At 28.1% G+C, this 24,239-nt stretch overlaps 1 protein-coding gene and 1 pseudogene across 1 annotated transcript; both read right to left on the reverse strand.

Annotated features, from left to right (window-relative positions):
• Positions 1-6,137: 6,137 nt before the first annotated feature.
• On the reverse strand, positions 6,138-7,742 carry LOC100804561 (epidermis-specific secreted glycoprotein EP1). The gene has a single exon (XM_003543164.5). It carries the CDS (start codon positions 7,611-7,613, stop codon positions 6,306-6,308), a length of 1,308 nt encoding a protein of 435 aa, XP_003543212.1. The 5' UTR covers positions 7,614-7,742; the 3' UTR covers positions 6,138-6,305.
• Positions 7,743-10,298: 2,556 nt separating this feature from the next.
• LOC100794823 (epidermis-specific secreted glycoprotein EP1-like) lies at positions 10,299-11,764 on the reverse strand (annotated as a pseudogene).
• Positions 11,765-24,239: the final 12,475 nt, after the last annotated feature.

Genomic DNA, 24,239 nt, shown 5'->3' on the forward strand with positions numbered 1-24,239 from the left:
GAAAAAGAAGAGAGAATAATATGAGATCACACTAGTGATGTGAATGAGAGATAAAGAGAATAAATAGATATTAAGAAAATATTGTAGAAATATATTGAAAGAATAGAATGACATAAGTGACTTCCTGTATGTTTACATCTGCATGGCACGACATTAATAAATAATAAGTATACGATAATAGCAAAGCCTCGTCTCTCTAAGTGAGATCAGCTATGTTGATTACACAATGTTGTTTAACTCGGTTAAAGACCAAAGCTTCACGAATATTATTTATCATGAGATTTCTTTTGACGATTTCCTTCCGTTTCCTTCTTCATCCCATAGGATTAAAAACCATGAGATCTATTATTCTCTATGTTTTTCGTGACCAAAACCATTTTAACTGATTTTTTTGTCATCTTTGCTTTAATTGGTGCCATAACAATATCTCCTTCCATACAATCAATTTGTAACCTGTACTTTTTTATGCGGCCTCACATTTACCTTAATATTCTCTCCTGTTGTCCCTTTAATTCACTACCATATAATATACAATGTAATACCATAAAATTTGTCCTTAAGTTTGATAGATACTTTAATGTCTTACTCCATTTTAGTATCTTGCTATCTTGTGTGACATCCTCATTAATTTTTCATCATTTTGTATTAAGGATCTCAAATATTTAAACTTAAAAATGTGTGGTATGACATCTCTCATTTTACTTTAAGTCATGTTCCTCCCTTCTCTTCCTAAAATTGCAATACTCTATCTTTCTCCTAGTTAAGTGAAACCTTTGTTGCCAAATTCTGAATAACAAACCATTTCAATTGCACCTGAATAAATAGTAGTGACTTACTGCTTGTATAGTTGTGCATATGTTTATCGGGTCAATTGGAATCAATGACTCATCATCAATAACCATGATTATTGTGGATTTACCCAAAATCAAATATCCAATAATACCATTTTTTTCTCTTTTTTCATAAAAAGTAATTTTAGTGTAAAAATGAACCAATTTTTGAGTTACACTTGTGAGAACACGGTAATGCAGACGTTGAGCAATAGTTCAATTCATCATGTGTAAGGAATTGGGGTTGGGTTTCGTTAAAGAGCTAAATTTAAACTTGATGTCTATGGTGTACAAAAATTGTTTCATATGCTGCTGGTATGCAGTGTCTGCGAGAATAATGTCAAAGCTTGAAAGAATTTATGTGAAAGCCTCTGTTTGGTTTTATGAATGTTGAACTATGAGAATTCTATAAAAGAAAATATTCTGAACTATATTTGAAATGATATGTGAGTGGTTTTGAGGAACTGGGAAATAAAGTACTGCTAAAAATGTGGCGAATATATTCAAGATATAAAGGAACAACGCCAAAAGAGAGATGCTGCCTCTGCAGAATATGAATATGATGCTAAAGTTGTTTGAAAACAAAATTACAAAGTATATAAATTTTTACACTTACAACCAATTAAAAATCACTTTAAGTGTGACTTTAAATATAATATCCTACCATACATAATAATTTTTTATTAAATATCATTATAAAAAAGTTTTATACTTCAATGTATCTAAATTAAATTACAACAGTCAAGCAACTTCAAAATTTGTGGAGATTCTTATATGTTGTTTGCTAGATGAATAAAATATGCTTATAGAAAATAGAAAGTATGTACTAAATATAAACCCACACAATATATGGACAACTTAAATTCTTAACATGAGAAAAGGTTGAAAATGAACTGTTAGATTTCAAAAATATTAGTATATGCCAACAAGGTATTCCGCTGATCAGTACTGCAATTGTGTTACCCTATAACAGTAGCTCATGGTTTAAGATAGTATCCTATTGAATGGGTCATTCTTCGGTCAAAAAACCATTTTGTTCTTTAGGAACTCCAAATATTCGCAGTTCTTCGTGTATCACAGCTCTTGAACGGTCCCACTCCCATAATTGCTACTCTCACAATCCGAGAGTGGTTTTTGTCATTATTTCAAAAATTTATTTTCACAAAATCATGTTTTTGTTATGTAATACATACATATAATAGAGTCATATTTTTATTGTTTTACTTTTTCATCCCTAAAATATAATGAAATAATAATTTTGTTGTGTAATTTCAAATGAAATCATGATTTCACTATAATTTTATTGTGTATTATACCATGAAATTTATGATTTTTTTTGTTTTTATTTTTTAAAAGGTATTTGTTGAAAAAATATTAATATTAGATGATTGATATTTTAATTTTTGACTAATACATGAACAATTAATGTGTATAGATTAATGTGATGTAGATTATTGATATTTTAGGATGAATTTGTAGCTACACAGAAGTACCATAATGATAATAAGACAATCAAACAATATCTTCCTAAAGATTGATGCAATCAAAGAATGTGATAATTTACTTACAAGTGAACCATAGATCCATTTATATAAGACATTAATGGTGGTTTAAGATTTGGATTTTTTTCAACTCACCCCACCAATTTTAATAAACATTAACTAAAATAAAATTAATAAAAAATTAACATATATATAAAACTTGTAAATTTAAATTTGCACAAACATATAATGAAAATTAAAAATTAATTAATCAATAATAAATATTTAAATTCAACAACCCATCGTAAAACTTAAAAAATTAAGAGAAACACTAATTTTAATTATTAACATAAACATTAATCATTAGTTTTAATGAATATAAACCAATTTTTTTATTAAAATCTGAATAAAATAAAATAAAAATAAAAATTACCCCAAGGAAAACACACTTTCGTTGTGTAACTTGTCACTGTTTCTGTTGTGGGTCTTTAACTCTTAATGATACGTTTACGCGCAAGAATAAAAAAAGTGTTAGAAAAATGCAAATTTAATCACTTTGGTGATTATTAAACTTTGCATACTGCATTTCATTTCAAAGTTAAACCGGACTAAAAACTTAACATTTCATTCTCAACCAACATAGTAAACATGCAATCATTATTAGCTTTTATTGCCATTAATATATGTCAATCAACACAAGATGAATTATTTCAATACCCAAACGAAATGCACTAGATCGAGGTCATTTAACTAATTCATAATGATACATTTACATGAAGAGGATTTGATCTAAAAGTGTTAAGAAATTGCAAGTTTGGTCACTTTAGTGATTATAAATCTTTACATGTTATTTAATTTCAAAGTTAAACCAGGATAAACACTTAATATTTCATTCTCGACCAACATAATAAACATACAATCATGATTAGCTTTTATTGCCAATTATATATGCTAATCAATACAAGATGAATTGTTTCAATACCCAAACGAAATGCACTAGAGGACGTCATTAACCAATTCATATAGATATAATAATGATACAACTTCGTGTATGAGACTTTGATCCAAAAAGTGTTAGAAAAATGCAAATTTGATGAAAAAGAAAAATTGTGCTTCAAGTTTGAACACTTTGATGATTATCCAACTTTACATACTATTTAATTCCAAAGTTAAACCAAGCTAAAAACATTTTGTTTTCGGCCGACATAATAAACATGCAATCATTGTTAGCTTTTATTGTCATCCATATATGTCAATCGATTCAATACGCAAACAAAATGCACAATATGTCATTTAAAAATATGATTGTTTATCCAATTCGTATACATATAATAACGACACGTTTACCCTTTAAAAAAATTAATGACACATTTACGTGCAGGAAGCATTGATCCAAAAGTGCTAGAACAATGCGAGTTTGATAATTTTGGTGATTATCAAACTTTACATACTATTTAATTCAAAAGTTAAAGTAGTCTAAAAGCTTAACATTTTATCCTCGACCAACATGATAAACATGCAATTATTATTAGCTTATAATATCAATTCATATATGCCAATTAATATCAGATGAATTGATTCAATACGCAAACGAAATGCACAAGAGATTATTTAACATGTAATTTTAATCCAATTCATATACATAATAATGATATATTTGCATGTATGAGGCTTTGTTCAAAGAGTGTTAGAAGAAATTTTGCTGCCTTAAATTTGAGATTTAGAATCCAAAAGGATTACGTACACCATACACACACACTCATACATAATACAAGGCAAAGATATGACTTGTGGCTTTAATGTATGACTTTAATCATCATGCAAATATTTTACACAATCATTTAATAATAAATTATGATTAATAATGACAATTTATAATAGGATGATAGTATAAATTATTACATAACTTTTTTCTCTCTTAATATATATATATATATATATATATATATATATATATATATATATATATATATATACTTTTCTCTTAAATACAAGAAGAAAAAATATGACATATTAATTAAGAAAATCAGTTAACAACATTTAATTACATCAATTTCAATTAAGTTTTTTTTTTCAACTTATCTTACCTTGAAACTTGATATCAAGGATAAGAAGTTATTGAAATTAGCTTATTAATTAAATAAAAATATTTTAGAGATAGTAGTATTAAATAATATAAAATTAATTAAAATTTTCTTATATTTAAGATAAAAAAATATTTTTTATTTTATTTTCTTGTATTTGAGACCAAAGTGAATATGTAATACTCATGAAAAATTCTTGATCAAACAATAAATCATGAATTTTGATTTTAAAAACCATTCATTCATGCAATTCTATAAAGTCATCGAGTGGTGCGATAATTAATTGGAAAACAATTTCAACATTCATAATTATATCGATATAGTGGGAAAACATAACACACTTGCAGCGTAAAATATAACCAACAATTCCTAATTTTGAAAATTTTACAAAATTGAGGTAAAATATCATTAATGAAGAATTATACAATTTTATAACACTTACATGCAAGTTCTAGTTTTCCAAATCTAGAAAATTGCATGACCTTAGAAATTTATAATTCTAACAATCGTTAAGAAATAACACATATCCTTCTGCATGAGGAGGGTTTCACAAAATCTCGCTTACATGATTTGCTTGAGAGAAAATAAGATTTCATTTTTTTGACTTTTTCTTCTACTTTCATCCAATAACATTTATCTTTAGAGATTATTTCACTTAAATCATTTACAATTTAATCTTTAATTATTAATTATTTATTTATTAGTCGTAACATGTTTCTCACTTGAGACATTAAATTTTATCTTTCAAACAAGAAAATAAGCATGTAAGCATCAATCCTCAAATAAATTTAATGAAATTGTAGTTGAGTAAAATTATATGTTATGATTAAAAAAATGGAGTTTTCTTCAAAAGACTTATTTAGCCCTTATTAATAATCTGTTATGAAAAGAAAAATATGGTTATTTATATGTTAAAATGCTAGAAATTAGTAAAATAGTGGATTCATAATTATTTTTCCATAAAGTAAACTAACAACACATATGAATAAAGCTTTTTTAGAAATACTTTTAGAAAGAAAATAAGAAGAAAAAGAAAATAATTTTTTTCATAAACTAAAATTAGTTCATGTATAAGCTAATTTATAAAAACTTTCTCATATTAATTTCTCTTAAAAATGATTTTTAACTTATGCATGAATTAATTTTAACTTATTTATTGTGATTATTTTTCATATTTTTTCTCTAAGTGTTTTCAATGAAATTTATTTAAACAAACCCTAACAAGTTTGTAGGAGCAAGAATCATTATTCTAAATTGCTAGTTATTTGACTACCAAGAATCGTGATTTTCGTTCAAAAATTTGGCGTTACTTGAGTGAAAATGCTTAAATTTAAAATTGCTAAATGTTAATTAAGGAGAGAATCAGATTCAGAGGGACCCTCTAAGCTATAAAAGAAATGGCCATTTCTATTTTTCTTTTCTGTTTATGGTGTTGCTCTATTAGTTCCGTTCTGAAATTGTCATTCTATGCTCCGGTCGTAATCTTAGCAATATTGATAATGAAATTGTTCCTTCTCTGTGAAACCATCATTCTGCCTTCAATCATCTGCTATTTGTACATAATTTTCCTTCACCACTCAAGCATTACAAACACAGATAATAAAGTTGAAACCATGAAAGATTATTCGAATAGAGTTCATTTGAACTACATGAAACAAATTATAAAGAATTAATTTTAAGCTATGCCTTACCAAGTTAATCAATTTGCTAAGGAAGCAGGAAGAGAAAAACATGAATCGTACTTTAAGCCAAACCAATCAAAACTTTATTACAAACTTCTTTATTGTACATCCATGTCCTTCTCTTCACGGAGGACAGAATCATACCATAACTTTATTTCAACTTAAACTAGTATTAGGAATTAATTGAAGTAAAACTGTATAAAACCGCAATATCAAGGTTTTAATATTTTACTTATTAGGCACCTTAATATACCCCACATGTGAGGAATTGGCCCCTCTAGTAAGGGTTTGAAGATCATAAGCTACCCAACACCTTGAATTCTCCTTGTGGTAGAAATAACCCACACACTTGCAATCCTTGGTGCATTTGTTTCCACAAGTACTCTCACTCACTCTATCCCCTGTAGTGTATTTGCTCATGTAATGCTCAACTCCTTCAATTTTGTAGTAGTGGAAATCACTAGCCTTGCATGATGTCACAGCCTTGGCAGTGCAATTGTTGCTCCAACCAAGTAGTCCATTTTCCAATGGACAAGCCACACATTGGTTATCTTCACACAACCCAAATTTCCCACATCTCTCAGGCAATTGGCACTCACTCTCATCAGAATCTCTATCAAATAGAGTGTAGGTCACTTGCCATACACCATCACGCACATCAAGGAAGTAAGTGTAGAACCTAATGTTGCCATCAATTCCAAGCCTGAGATATGTTATGGTGCTATTGTTCACTGGCCTGCCAAGGATTCTATTGCCACCAGATGAAGAATTGGCCACATGGTAATCAAATCCAAGTTCAAAAGTTTCTGGATCAGATGTGAAGGTGACATTTTCCAAGGACCCTCGTTGAATGGTGAACCAATCAGAAGAAAACCAATAGAGAATTGGCTTAGGAGAATTCTTGCTCTTGTAGTACAAGGCTAACCCTTTAGGCTCCAAGACCAAACTATAAGGCCCATCAACATTTTCCTTCTCTGAGAGCCTACTAACCAACTTGGATGGCCCTTTTGCTCTAAGATATTGACCGACCAAAAGGGTATCTGTGGGGTGATCAAAACTCTGCCAAACGAACCCGCCTTGTGCATCAAGAAGGACCATGTTACCATTTGAAAGAAGCCTGAAGGCCACAACACCCTTGTTGGCAGTGTTAGTTTGCCATGCAATTCTGCCATCAGCATCTGCCAACACAAGGTTCCCATCAGTGCCAAGTGAAAAAGTGGCATTTTCTCCAACTGGGTTGGCCCTGTTGGCCTCCCAAACCCAACGAAATAGCTGCTCCGAGCGTTGGAGCCCTACACGCAAAGCTAGAGTGAAGGCATTTGGGGTGGTGTTGTAGAAACCAACTTGGAATGGAGAGTTGAAGATGCTTATCATTCTGTAATCTGCACCGTACTCAACGATGTAGGGTCCAAGTTCACCTGAGTTCTCAAATTTGAAGGTTTCGTTTTGAGGAACAATTGCATGCGCAATGATGGTGAAGGAAGAGAAGAAGAATAAGGTTAGAAGGGAGATTTTTGGTTGAGGCACAGAAGCCATTGTTGTTGTAAATAAAATGGATATGTTGTGCTATGTGGGTGAGTAGCCTCTGCTATATATAGAAAAAATTTAGAACTTTGGTCAAGGTTTTCAACTCAAATATTATGAAGAATGATCTAGAGTTGGATAAGATCAAATTCGTACTACAGTATAGGGAAATATATTTTCAATGTTATGAGTGTCTCGGTGGGTATTTTTTTATCATAATATTATATAGATACTTAAAACAATTTAACTGATCTATCAGTTTTGTCAATATCAATTTTTGTCAAAAAAATTTAATTGATCTCAATTTCTTTTAATCACATTTTTTTTCACTTAAAGCTCAATCTTATTTAAGGAAACTGAGAGTTAAGTATTAGTAGCTCCAATGATTTATTGCTTCCGTCGGTGATGTTTATATCTTTTATGATTTGTGTATAAAAGAAAATATTTTGTGATGAGAAAGGTGTCACTGGTGATGAATTTCCGTGTCGTCGAGTGCAATTCAGTGCATTATTTTATGAAACTGGTACTTTGGGGCCTAATTGATTAGAACGTGGAAGCATCTATTTGTGTCTTCGGATAAGACCTTTAGAAAAATGCCAATTAAAATAAGATTGCTTTTATAAGACACTATAAGCAAACGTAAATTGCATTATTTACAAGACGATGGTTTTCTGTTTTGATGTCCCTTTGCATTTTGAGAGATTAATTATATATATATATATATATATATATATATATATATATATATATAGTTTTAGATTTTGATAAATTTTAATTATAATTAAATGTATTGTAAACTAAATTAAAAATAAACCTAATTTCATAATGCCATTTTTTTCTTCAAAAATAAGTTCAAGATTTGATATGATCTGTCACGTAATGTTTCTCTTAAAATTTAATATCAACTGGGTGATAAAGTCAACTATATTTAAGATGGTCAAATCTTTGAGCTGCCAGTGGTTTATGTTCAAGGATTGTCTTTTCTTGACAGAATCATATTGATACTGTATTGGGCCTAACGGATTGCCATGTTATATGATCGTTATCTTAATTTATTTTTAATTCTTATAATTTACATTACGTGCGATTTTTCATTTTAAATGACATATGATATTTTATTTAATAAGTTCTGAAAATATAGATATTTAAAACAATTTAACTGATCTAATTTATTAAGACATTAGACAAAAAATAAATAATTAAAAAAATTAAGTAAAAACAACAAATAATTAACTTTACTTCATTTTTTAAAAAAATTATTTAACTAAAAAATATAAAATAAAGGGAACAAACAACTAATCTTTGAGTTTATTATTTCCTGAGAAAAAAAAAAAAGAAGGGACCTGTCTTTTTAGAGCAGAATGAAGCAAAAGCTAGTTTAAATAAATTAACTTTATATCCGCATATAAAAACGTAGCCGACACACGTACGTACATTAGAATTAGAACATGGACATTTTGGTGGTGGACAGGCAGAGACTGCTTGCTTGTGTCGGTGGATTTACTCAAAATGGAACCAATCACTCGTTTACTGTAATGCATTTACCTACGTCGTTTCAGTTGCCTCTTTTGACTTGGAATTATTTCAAGATATTTTTCCTATTTTTTATTTATTTTTTCTCACTTTAATAGATAATATAAAGATTTAAAATATAATTATTTTCTTTATTTATATTTACATTATTTTTAACTTTTTAATATTACTTTAAACCATTAATTTTTTATTTATGATAAATGTATAAAAAACTAATATGGGGTGGTGGAGTGTACGTGGGAGGGGGGGTGAGCAAACCGTCGTCAAGTAAGGGAAAAAGTATTCTATCATTACTTCTAATTCTACAACTAAAAGAGATAAAGATAATATTTTTGTTCATTGATGCTCTTTCATTGTGATTACATAATATATATAGAGATACTCATAATCTTCTCTAATAGAATTATAACAAATTTCTCTACCTAAATGAAATACTATTATTCATATTTATCTATTATTGTTAAAAGACAAATAAAGGATATGAATATTAACAATGGACCTAAGAGTGCAGAACACTATTAATACCCTATTGGGCCACATAATACTATTCGTAACATGCTGGTAGGCTAACTGGCACAATGAAATGTTTTATAGGTTATTGTACGTATATTGTCATTTTCTCTTTCATCCCACTTTCATCACTTTTTTAATTTTCATTGATATTTTTATTTTGGAAAATATACTTTTAGTCCCTGTATATTTTAAAAAAAAAAAAAAGAATAAAATTGAAGGTGCAAAAAGCGACTGCCATGAAAATATCACTTGCACGTACCTGCAGGCCCAACGGCTAAGACACACGATAGCGCATCTAAGAAGAAACAAACCTCAGCCCAAATGGCGTAGTCTAATGTCCCTGGTGTATATGCTCGGTTGCTAAACAATTATCATGCATCAAGGACAATATTCAAATTATAATTTTCCCTGATAACCATTGGTCATCTGCTATGTATACATAGTTTTCCCTGATAACCAGCATTGTAATCACATAGCAATTTTCAAATTAAGTTCAAACCATGAAAGATTATTTGAATAGAATTCATTTGTCCTGCTTGGAACAAATTATAAAGAAATAATTTTAAGCTATGCCTTACCAAGTTAAAAAATTTGCAAGGGGAACAAGAAGAGCATAATATGAATTGTTCTTTAAGCCAAACCAGCCATAAATTTATTGCAAACTTCTGGATTCATTATACATCGATATTCTCCTCTACACCGAGGACATAAACAATACCAAGGCTTTGATATATCCCACTTGTTTGGAGTTAGCCACTCTAATTAGGCACCTTAATATATCCCACTTGTTTGGAATTAGCCACTTTAGTAAGTGTTTGCAGATCATAAGCTATCCAACACCTTGACTTCTCCGTGGTAGAAACATCCCACACACTTGCAATCCTTGGTACATTTGTTTCCACAAGTACTCTCTCTCACTTTTCCCCCCTCAGTGTATTTGCTCAGGTAGTGCCTAACACCTTCAACTTTGTAGCAGTGGAAATCACGTGCCTTGCATGATTTCACAGGCTTGGCAGTGCAATTGTTGCTCCACCCAAATAGTCCATTTTCCAAAGGACAAGCCACACATTGTTCATTCCCTCATAACCCCAATTTCCCACACTTCTCAGGCCATTGGCACTCAAACTCATCATGAGAGTCTCTATTAAATAGAGTGTAGGTTACTTGCCAAACACCAGAACGCACCCCTAGGAAGTAAGTGTGCAGCCTAATGTTCCCATCAATTCCAAGCCTGAGGTATGTCAAGGTGCTGTTGTTCACTGGCATTCCCATCACTCCAACGGGAATGTTGCCGAATCCGGTCGCCATGGTTCTAAATTCATTGGTGCTGGAAGAAGAACTGGCCACATAGGAATCAAATTAAATTTCAAAAGTGTCTGGATCAGATACGAGGGTGATGTTTTCCACTGACCCTTGTTGAGTGAAGAGCTTATACCAATACAGAATTGGTTTAGGAGAATTCTTGCTCTTATAGTACAAAGCCAACCTTTTAGGCTCCAAAACCAAACTATAAGGTCCATCGACATTTTCCTTCTCTGAGAGCCTACTAATCAATTTAGATGGCCCTTTTGGTCTAAGATACTGATCATTCAAAAGGGTATCTGTTGGATGATCAAAACTCTGCCAAAGGAACTTTCCTTGTGCATCAAGGAGGACCATGTTGCCATTTGGAAGAAGCCTAAAGGCCACAACACCCTTGTTGGCAGTGTTGGTTTGCCATGCAATTCTTCCATCAGCTTCTGCCAACACAAGGTTCCCATCAGTGCCGAGTGAAAAAGTTGCGTTTTCTCCAACTGGGTTGCCTCTATTGGCTTCCCAAACCCAACGAAATAGCTGTTCTGAGCGTCTAAGTCCCATGCGCTATGCTAGAGTAAAGGCATTTGGGGTGGTGTTGTAGAAACCAACATGGAATGGAGAGTTGAAGATGCTTATCATTCTGTAATCAACACCGTACTCAACGATGTAGGGTCCAAGTTCACCTGAGTTCTCAAATTTGAAGGTTTCGTTTTGAGGAACAATTGCATGAGCAATGATGGTGAAGGACGAGAAGAAGAATAAGGTTAGAGGGGAGGTTTTTGGTTGAGGCAGAGAAGCCATTGTTGTTGTGAATGTAATAGATGAATGTGTTCTGTTATGTGTGCGTGCGTAGCCTATGCTATATATAAAAAGTAAGAATTTAGAACTTATAAGGTACTACAGCCATCTTTGGTAAGTTTTCAACTCAAATATAGGAAAATGTTGCATGGTTCGCTGCATGTTATTTAATAGATTAAATACTCAAATTCGTCTGTGAGCAGCTGAAAAAATTAATTGTTGAAAAATGAAAAAGTTAAAATTAATTTTTGAACGTGTAAAAGTGTAACAAATTAATTTTATAGACAAATTAATGACAAATTAGTCCATAAACTTTTAAATTTAATATCGGTAATCTAAAAATATAACTTATTGTCAAATTGATCATTAAATATTATAATTTAATGATAAAATAGTGTTACAAATTTAACTTCAATACTAATTTTTTGTATTTTAAGAGTTAAATTTATATTTTTCATTTTTTAAGAATTAATTTATCATCACATCACACTTTTAAACACATATTTTACTATTTATCTTATTTAGTATTTGAAGATAAAAGAGAAAAAAAAGTTATTTGATACATGTTTGAGGTTATGCTAGTTTGTTGAACTCTTTTCGTTTGTTTTAGTAGTTTTTGTTATCCTCCATTGTAAGCTGAGGGATGAATACTTGCAATGATACAGATATCACCCAAATATAATAAATGAGTAATAAATAAGACTAGACAATATGTTACCTCAATCCTTTATATACACATATAATATTATAAATAGTATCAGAATAAAAAAGAGTATAAATCACCAACACGTAGATTAAATATATTAAATTATTCTCTCTCAACAAAAAAAATATTTGAGTTGAAATCTTAAATACACAACTATATTAAATACTGAAAAAATTAATTATCTATTATGTTAGTTTTATTTATCCATTTTTACAATAATAGCTTGTTGCACAATAAGATTAACTGCATTTTATATTTTTTAGAATCTATTTACTTGTTTTTTAAAGATATTTAAACGTTCATTTTTTTAATCAATAGAAAAAATAATTCAGTCTTTATGGGAAAGAAAGAAGTAAAACAGAAATAAAAAAAACAATTATTTTTTCTTAGCTTTACTAAGAATGAAAAATAATAAAATGACTTATTTTTTTATCATGTGATGCATGAAAAGGGATTCATATCACAACGATAAGAGTTGTTGTTACTTATACTCCCACTCCCAGTATTTGTTTCCCATTTTGTATTCCGAATTCCGGAATGGAAAATGCATGAAGCAATGAGAGTGCATGTGGGTACATTAATTATAGCCTCCTGGTTCACTGGGTGGATTTGTTCAAAAATGAAATGAATGACCCAACAATAATAGCCATCTACTTTAATGGCCTTATCCATTAATTATAGACTCCTTGAGTTGATGACTACTAGAGCAATAACAATGGCTGTCAACCCCAGCTTCCGTTTCTGACTTATAATTATTATGTTCAAGATTTTTTTTTTCTATTTTTGTATCTTTCAATTTAAAATGAAAATAAAAATTTAAAATGTAACTATTTTTTATTTCTATTAAATTTATTTTAACTTTTTAATACAATTTCAGCTATTATATTTTATGTAAAATATTTAACCGAAATATTATTGGATTAAGCATAGGTTGATTAAATAAGTAACGAGGATAAATGATTGCTAGCTAGTAAATATAATTAAGAAAATGATGGAGTCAAGAAGGATATTGCTAATATTGAAATATCAAAATAAAGATAACTTGATATAATACTATATCGCGTTTCTCAAAAGCGCCTTAAAACAAAAACAAAAACATTTAGTAAAATGAATGAAACATGATCGTATTAGTATAGAAGGATTGAGATGTGCGATATTTCCAGAGACATATTCTGAACATATCTAAATTTCATTGGACTTTTGAATGCCACATTGCATTGAAGATTGATAATATACATAAAGTCCATGAGTATTGACTCTTATTTATGAGCAATGTTAATAATATATATTTTCTAATACATTTTAAGAACATACATTTTATTATTAATTTAAATTTATTAGAAATTATAGGTGTTATTTTTTATTTAATGAGTCTTTTTTTATGTTGTAGTTTTTAATAATTTATAACCAAATAATAAATTATTTAATGGATGTAAGCATGATTAAGGGATCAAATTACATTAAATAAATTTTTGATATTTTTTTATAGTGTTGTCATTCTATATTATTGTGTATTCTTTCTCATGATTAATGAAGAAGTGTATATTTTTAACCCAACAATCCGGCATAACATTTACTAATTATTTAAAGTAGGTGAATAGGTTCACCTAGGATTTATAAAAATTGAGTGTGTTAATTTCAAGAGTTAATATTTCACTTCAATATTATGACTAACAAAGACATAATCGAATGCAATGCAAGTTCTTTTTGGATTAATTTCAACTCATTTATTAAGTCAATTTCACATCAAGAAGAATGTGAAGGCTAAGTACAAGTTGGTGTATCCCAAATATATATGGAACATGGTAATGAGGACATAGAGTAATGTTTTGGATTTATACATATGTTTGGTTAGAATTTTTTTTGTTTATATTATCTTTTAATTAAAAAATTTGAGGTCTTATTAATTATTTATTATATCCAAATTAATGAAAGAAAAAAATAATATATAAAATGTCCAATAATAAAAAAGAAAGGTAAATGATAGGTTGGAAAATGATAAATAAACCATAAATGAAATCTGACATTTCTAACAAGTGAAAATAAAATAAAAATAAAATCAACATTTGTAAGCAATCATAATTCATATCAAACTTAAATATAGGTTAATCTTAATTTTATAATACAAATTATGGCATGTTTGTATTCTCAAAATATTTAAAAATTTAATTTATATAAATCGTAAAAAATTAAAAGAATGGTAATATACTAATATCAACTATGTACGGGTTTATTATCTTAGTCGCACAAGAAATGAGCACAAAAGTATCACTGGACAGCTAAAACTTCCTACACCTTCAATTATTGCTTCCTGCACTCCATTATGTTTCAGAAAGTCCATTCCAAAATGTAATTTTACATTATATAATTGGTTTTCCATAATATAGTGGGGTGCAACAAGCATTGATTAGAGGTGCAGGAAGCAACAATCCACTTAAACGTACCAGGATCAATGGGTCATCAGACATGCGTGAGCTCGATGGCTCTTGCTTCTTGCACTCTCTTTTTGCCTTTCAAAATGATCAATCTGAAAGACAAAAAAAATACTTCGAAAAAAGTGCAGGAATCAAGTTGGAATGTGCAGGAAGCAACAGCCCAGCTCAACTAATGAGAAATAAACCTTTTTCCCAAAAGGTCTTAGTGGCCCAAAAAATCGCTGTTCAAGATATGGGCCAAGATTTCGTATACCCCACAAATCTTCCGTCCCCCCCTTTTAGATTCTGAAAACGTTAATCTGGAATTTTTTAGATTAGAGACGATAACTTTGTGGAATGCAGGAAGAAATGCTTGCAGCAAGATTATGAAAATCCAAAGAGGGAAGCTGGGAAAAGTACGAAGATCCAAATCCGGAGAATGGCCATGTCTATACTATGGACTTGACTGAGCAATTGCCATTCATCAAGGACAAGATAGCATTGTATATGAATGTTTTCAATTCGAATAAAATTTACTTTGAAAGATTTTTTTTATTTCAACCAAAAATATTTATTAATAATTAATTTTACTGTATTTAACTTTTTAGGTATAAACATTACTAAATGATAAATTATTGATATGCTAAAAGTATCTTTAACGCTAGTTACTTGCCGAATTTCTTATTCTAAAATATAGTTGCTTATTTATGTTTTTCTTTGGAACATACTTATGTGACAAAGAATTTTTTAAAATTAAGATTTGTATCTTATATAAGATAAAATACATAGTTTAAAAGTTTCTTAAGGATGAAAAAATAATTCCTTAAAAAATGATTAAAAAAATAATATTTCATTCCCAAATCTTTATTATAATTTGAAACAAAATTAAGTAGAAATAAAAAAATAAAAAAATGTATGTTGTTTAACTTCTTTTTTTCCGTTGGAATATATTTATGCATTGATTCTTTGAGTATGTTGTGGCATTGTGGGACTACTAAAATTATTTTATGGATTAAATAATCTTTTGGTCCTATAAATTAGGATGTTTTTTATTTTACCCTTTTAAATATTTTATTTTATTTTATTTTAGTCTCTGTAAAAAAAATTAGTTTTATTGTTAAATCACATTGTTGAGACATTGGTAACCCATTAATGCGTTTTTTTTTTTTTGTAAAATATGATTTTAAATTTCTCATAAATTATTTTGAACAGGTAAAAATAACATCACTTTCCCTCAAAATATTTATAGTTTGATTTTCAGATTGTGAGAATGGTATTTTATTGGTGTCCATTGTGTCAACTACCTAGCTCACGTACACGCAATATTTATAGAAGAAGAAAGAAGCGAACCTACCAGTCAATTATTATTAGAACCGAAAAAGAAACATTTCCTAGGTAACATATTGCTGTCCACACTCCATACAGAACACAAGCAACAAAATGATGGTCACTGCTTTACACAAACCACTTGATCTAAACCGACACAGAAGACAAATTAAAACATGACATAAACCAGCAAATCATAGCATATCCCCAAACACAAACAAACAAACCAAACCTGCATGCAGCCAAAACTTCCAAATTGGAAGAAGGTTGTGTTTGTGGATATCCTCTATTGTAGGAACGGAAATGCATTTGAGTTATAAGAATATTTTTAATTAGGAATTAAAACAATGTAGATCATCCATCTAAATTGATTTCAACTCTTCGATCTAAAATGAAAATAAAAATAAAAATGTTGGTAAGAAAATAAAGGTGTATCAGTTAATATTGATTTGAATTAAATAATAGTTTATAATAATTTTAATTTACTTTAAATTATTTATTGTAAACGTTATCTTACTGTCTCATTCACATAATATTTTCTCAATTTATATGAAAAAAATTGTTTCATAGGCATATCTTAGTTTGCCTCTTTTCTGTTTGATTTTTATTATATAGGATATCTTACTAATTTTGTAGTGAAAAAGAAGGAAACGTAATTATATATAGAAAATGTCCTGAATTACTTATTAGCTCATTACAGTGTATAAGTGTCGCCCGTGAATTAAGAGAAGGAGTGAGAGGTCATGGTTCGACTTTATCCACTAACAAAAAATTAATAATTATCAACATTGGTCGATAAATAACAAATTTACTAGTGTCAAAGCATAAACTTTAGTTTGGTATGCTTTTATTTTTCAGAAGAAATAAAAAAAAAACTCAGTTTGTGCTGCTTAAAATATACGGGGATGTGTATGATAGTATCTAACTATCCATCATATTTGGAAATCTTACTACGAATTTGGAAAAAGGGATATGCATAATTTTATTTTTTTTCAAGGACATGATATAGATAATTAAGACACCCAATAAGAGTTGCTTGAATAATTATTTAATTAGATCAAACAGCATTAATCAAAAGATTCTTAGTATTTGTTTTAGTAAAAAGAGAGTAAGTATTTGTTGAGAGTTTGTGGAATTCCTTTGACAGAAGGGACGACATCTTCTCCCCTAAATATTTTATTCTTAAAAAAGATAGATAATGAAGACTTTTGTCCTTTGGAGAAATATTTCATAGATATGATGATTGGCATAAATAGTTCCTTCATAATCTTTCGCGGAAAGCATTCAATTAAGACAAATGGCATAAGAGAGGCATCATTTGATACAACTTATTCCAAGGTAAATTAAAGAAGATAAATAACCTCGATTCTTGTAGGCCTAAAGAGAAAAAAGATTAACGCAAAACACCAAGGAAAAGAGTGCCCTTTCCTTATCAATGTTTAATTAATTGATTCTTAATGGCCCAAAAATAAAAAAGATACTGATGTTGATGCATGATCTTGCATCATTATAACAAAGCAAAAAGTACGAGAATAAAAAAGTTGATAATGTAAATAAAATAAAGGAATAAAACATAGGCACATTTACGAGTTGGAAGCCATTCAAGATTGTCTCTCCCATTACTTGCTAAAGATGATAATTGTCCTAGTTTGCAAATCCCAATTATTTTCTTGTTTCAAACTTTTGGTACATTTATTATTATTTTGGCCCATTACACAATCTCTCAAAGATATGGGTGATAAGGGTAAACCTTGATTACCCTCCCTGGCTAGGAGCAGATGTGAAAATAAAGCTTTCACCATGTTAAATGGAATAATTAATTATAATCAGTGTGATTAAGTCTATTGGATCATGATGTCGATAATATCTCTTTGTTCATATATTCTAAAACATTTTGCGACACTTGCCCCTACAATAATCAAATAGCCAGAAAGGCCAATAAGTTGAGAGGTGTCATCATTTTCTCTCAATTATTGGCATGGCTAGCTAGTCTCTCCTCAAAAAGACCACAAAGACATTTGTGGAAAGCAGGGGAAAATTGTATATTAAGAAAATGAGAGTAGCCATTCCTTATATGTTATCCTGAATACAACTCCTATAGTTTTCAGGTGTTGCTTTGGCCAATCTCACCATAGTCTATTTGATTCAGTCGGTATAGATAAGTTGTGGTTTTTTCTTTTTTTCTTTTCCAACATGTAAAAGGTAATTTCAAAAATAAGTGTGATTTGCACGATTTATCTTTATTGTACACTTTTGGGCCTTTGGCCTTTAATCCAGCACATGGTCATTTTCTATGCAATATATATATATATATATATGAGAGAATAAGAATAAAAATGATCAATGTTATATTATAAAATTAAATAGAAGACAAAGATTAAAAAATTTACTTAAAATCATTACTATCATTAGCACTACTAGTGTTCTTATGATTGTCATTATCTTGTCACTATTAATTTTAACTTGTTGGAATGATCATTTTAAATCACTTTATAAAAACAAGATTCATTTGATGTGATTATGAGTTTTTGAATTTTAAGTCTCAATATATATATATATATATATGAGAATAAAAATAATCAATGTTATATTATAAAATTAAATAGAAGACAAAGATTAAAAAAAAATCATTACTATCATCACCACTACTAGTATTTTTATGGTTGTCATTACCTAGCCACTAGCTTGACGGAATGATCATTTTAAATCACTTTAAAAACATAGGATTCGTTTGATGTGATTATGAGTTTTTAGATTTTAAGTCTCAAATGTAACTTTTTAAATAAACACATGTTTGACAAAAATCGAGTTGAAATAGTTTTCAACTCATTTTCAAAATATTTTTACATTAATAAATTTAAAACAAAGAAAAAAAAAATTTGTAAATTTACTTTTTACTTTTAAAAAAAATATAAACTTTCTACATTTGATAATAATCATTTATGTTGTTACCACCACTAACACAACTATATACATATATTATCACATTACTTATCATAATCACCAACATTGACACTTCTATCACCACCACACTAATATTTTTGTTAACGTCATCACTAGTATTGTTTCCACCACAACTATCATATTGACACTATCATTATAAAAATTCTTAAACTAATTTTAATATAATAGGAAACTTTCAAAACATGTTTATTTTAAACCTAAAAATTGGAGAAAACAAAAACTAACCATATTCTTAAAACTAGTTTTAAAATACTTTAAAACTAAAACTAAAAACTAGTTATTATTTTTTTAAATTTCAAAACTATAAACTAAAAATCACCCAAAGGCCCAAACAGAACCTATAATACTAAATTGAATTTTTAAAAGAAAAAGAATCAAACTTATAAATAAAATAAAGGACTAAAAGAGAAATGTTATTCTATACAATACCAAACTTGTAAACATAATAAATTAAATTTTTATATTTGTTAAAAAAATATGACATGTAAATATTAGATTTTTGTTTAACTTTACTAGTTTGTTAGTAATCGATTCACATATTTTTTTTTATGTTTTAACATTGCGAGCTTTTTTATTTATTCAGCTATTTATTTTTGCCATTACTTATTTTATGAGATAAATTTAATTTACTTAGATTATTTTGATGATAAATTATCATAAAAAACCGTGTGAATTAATTATTATAAGATTATTTTAATTGAAATTTAAGTCTTAAATTTATAATTATTTAAAATATTTAGAAAAGAAACGTTACGTCCATGTTAATCTAGGATAAAATCTTTTGTAAAATTATTTAGTGATGAATAAACGAGAATCTATTATATTATATAACATTCTTTATTCTTTCTGTATAAAAAATATAAAATTATTCATTCTTTCTTTTGATTTCTACATTAATTAGTCTAAATATTTCCTCCCTTATTAGAATCTTAAATTAATGCAATTTATATCCTTGACATATGACATTATATAATTTATTTTTTATATTATTTCATCAATTTATTATGTTAAAAGATATTTTCACTCACAATACACTTTAGACTATTGATTTTACGTTTACCATATATGTATACATTTTGTTACTAAAAAAATAAATTAACTTGACGTGACACACAAGTTTGGAAGAGATTTATGCATCATTTTTTTAAGAAGTTAAATCTAGTTTGCATCCATTAGTTATTTTTGTCTTGCTTTCTTGAAGTAGGATTGTCTCGTGGGAAAAAAAATTGTGATCTTTGTAGTGATAAATCTAAAAAAATTATTTAGTGGAGACAAAGAAATAATCCATAATATTTTGAATGACAAAAATTATTATAAGATTTTACAAAATACACAATCTCATGATAAAAAAAATTAAAATACCTAAATTCCTATAAGTTTAAAAAGATAAACTGGATAAAAATAGTATAAATTTATTTTTTATTTTATTTTTAAAAAAATATCTTATGGGATAACACCTAATTTTATGGGGCAAAAATCATAATTATTTAAAATACTCAAGTAAAAAAAATTACAAGGTGCATCCGTCTTTGGATCTTTGCATAAAAAAAATATAATGATAAATTTATTTATTTCAATTTTTTTACTATCCAATGATGAACAAAGGATAACTTGGTTTTTCTTTGTTTTATTAGATTACATTTTTCATTATTTCTTTCGATTTCTATATTAATTAGTTTGAATATTTTCCATCTTATTAAAATCCAAAACAATGCAATTAATATCCTTGACCTATTCCATATAGTTTTTTTTTGTATATTTTCCTTTTTATTCATTTGTCAATTTATTATGTTAAATATTTTGACTCACAATACGCGTTTCTCCTTAGACTATTGATTTTACAATTACAATATATGTATATATTTTATTACTAAAAAATAAATTAACTTGACGTGACACACAATATTGGAAGGAATTGATGCACAATTTTTTAAAGAAGTTAAATCCAGTTTTCATGCATTAATTATTTTTGTCTTGCTTTGTTAGAGTAGGATTGTCTTGTGTGAAAAAAATTGTGATCTTTGCATAAAATATATAATGATAAATTTATTTTATTTCAATCTTTTCTAAAATTATTCAATGATAATTAAATAAAAAATAACTTGATTTTTTTATTTGATTAGATTACATTCTTCATAATTCAAAGTGTTGATGTAGTGGTATAAGATTTTATTGCGTTCATATAAACAAGAACGATCTATTTAATAGAAAAATTGTGTTCGACTATTATTATGTGCAAAATTTCATTGGACCAACGGTAGTCATGCACCGTGAGTGAAATTAATCTCTAATTCAATGAATTGAGAAATATTTGTGGTCTCTAATCTAGAAAAAAAAGGTTACATTATTTATTATTCCTTTTGACTTTTTTTTAAAGAAGTTTCTTTTGACTTCTATGTTAATTAATTTAAATATTTCATATCTTATCAAAATCTAAAATTAATAATATCTTTGACTATTAGTTTAGACTTACAGCATATGTATATATTTTATTACTAAGAGAAAACAAGTCAACTTGGTGTGACCCCAAATTTTAGAAGAAATTAGTGTACAATTTTGTTAATTAAGAAGTTAAAACTAGTTTCCTTGCATTATTTTTGTGCCAAATTGATGTCTATTTTTCTTGAAACATTACAAACAGAATTTAACATTAATAATTTTTTGATATAGATTGTAAAAATTTAGAAAAGAGTAATGACCATGAACGAGATAAAATTTACTAGAGTTATGATTATGATTATGATTATAATGGACTTCACGCAAGCTAATTATGATAATTTATTTATGCAACTTGAGCCAAACAAATTTTCCACTAAACTCTTCAATTGTCCTACTAGATGTGTCCTAAAATGTGGACATGTATATTTTATTCCACCTGCGTGAAGAAAATGTATTCATAAATGTGATCCAAAATATCATAAAATGTCCATTAATGTTATCTACAATTGTATTACCAATTGTAGTTTGACCAAGGCTATCGATGATAACATTGATATTCATTTTCTTAGAAAATTATCCTCTTTTTAAGGTTATATACTTATTTTTTATAATCAACCTCACTATGTTTTAACATGTTTTTTGTTGTTTATTTTATGTTTTAGATGTCCGTGATCTTACCACCTATGCGGTGGATTTGTGCTTTCAAGAATGTCAAAACAAGAAATAGTATATCACAAGAATGTTAAAAAAAAGTTATTATGAGAGATCAATTATTCATACATGATTGTAATAAAAAAAATCTTAATAAATGAAAGATATTTATTCTTTCTCTTCATCTTCACTGAATAAAATATGTTTTTAATCTCAATTTTCTCATGATTTTTGTTTTTAGTTTATCAACTAATATTTAATTGATTTTGATCCCTCAACTATTTTTTTGTTTGATATTTAGTCTTTGCTATTCCTTTAAGTTATGACTTGATATTTAGTTTTTAATAAATTAAAATTATTTTTCCTTTACCATTAAATGTTTTCCCTCTCTTTTTCTGAATCACTCGTCGTATCGATGAGCAATTTTCTTGTGGTTCTATCCCCCGTGATTTAAAACTTGCAGGTTGAAATTTTGGTTTTAATTGAATGAAAGGGTTGGTTGGAAAGGGAGCCAATGATGGTTGCTGAGGGTTTGGTCGAAAGGAAACAAGGGTAATTCAAGAAAGGCCCGTATAATCTTGTCGTACGTTGATTATGTTGATTGATCGTATTTTCTCTCTCTAGAGTTTAGTGTTCTGTACATTTATGTTGTTTTACTCCGGTGTGAATTACACAAATTTTTTATTTGGTCTTTGGATTTTCAAGTTGCCCACTCTGAATTTGGGATATTAAAACTAAATAATGCATAACTAATTGATTTTTTAAGGATAAAAATTGGGTGTAGTGTTGATTCAACAGAAAATGGGAATAATATTTTTGGGGTTTTCATCATGGTTGTAGAAACTATTAATTTAAGTATCGAAAAAAAAGAAACTTTTAATTTAAGTGTTTTGGGTATCTTTTTTGTGGACGAAGGCTACGTACGGTGAGAAAGTGTTTAGGTCTTTCATCGTGGGGAAAACCAATCCTTTACCGTTGCTATAATAGAACCGTAGAGACCAATCACAAAGAATCCTTTCAGTGTGATCACTGGAAGCAAAAGAACATAGTGAATACACTTTTGTGCGAGAAACAAATGAAAGATCTCAACTAAAATAAAATGAGTTACATCAATAATCATTAAACATCTCATAGAAACAAATAGTCAAGAATAGTAAAAGATGATTAGAAATGTGAAGGGGTAGTGAGGGAAAAATGGTTCGACTACAAAATTGAAAAATATAATTAATGAGTGTAGTGGCAACAACTGTGTGTTAATGTCTTTGATTGCTACAAATTCTCATAACGGATATGAAAACTATTATGGGCAATCAATTGAATTACGCTAAATATTAATACATAATTAAAAAATTTAAACATTTTTTTACATAAAAACTCCTACGAGAAATTGTTGCAAATGACTAAATAGTATTTTCTTACTCTGTGGTCCTTATTATAACTTAATTTAGAAATAATTGATGATATTTTTTATAAAATATTTTAGAATTTTTATGAAGTGTTTAATCTTTTTTTTATTAGTTGTCCTTATTAAATATTTTAAGTATTTGACTTTTTTTTATTGATAATGGTATATAATATACTTGAATTTTAATGTTTTCACATCACCTTAATAATTATTAATAAGGTCATAATTAGTACATTAGTAACATTTTATTAAAATTTAATAAAATCAATTAAAGTAATTATTTTTATTGATATTTGTTTGATATTCAAAGTATCTTATAACAAGGACAAAAGAAAATATATGTTAAGATTAAGATACTTTTTCGTGCACAAGTGTTTAGATAACACTTTATAAGTGCTATTAAATGTTATCTGGAACAGAATAAAATGATGATGCTTTTTAAAATTAAGAGGCTAAAATAAGATAAAAAAAATAGGAAAACTAAAACTGAATTAAAAAATTTTAGAGACATTAAAAATATATATTACCTCTTTTAAACTCGCATGGTGCCTTTCTTTTAACTTTACTAATAAATGTTGCAATCGACCCAATTA

The sequence above is a fragment of the Glycine max genome, chromosome 13, assembly GCF_000004515.6.
Source record: "Glycine max cultivar Williams 82 chromosome 13, Glycine_max_v4.0, whole genome shotgun sequence".
NCBI lineage: Eukaryota > Viridiplantae > Streptophyta > Magnoliopsida > Fabales > Fabaceae > Glycine > Glycine max.

Excerpts from the sequence above, each read along its gene's own strand:
- LOC100804561 (XM_003543164.5), bottom strand. The coding sequence starts at position 7,613 with ATGGCTTCTGTGCCTCAACCAAAAATCTCCCTTCTAACCTTATTCTTC.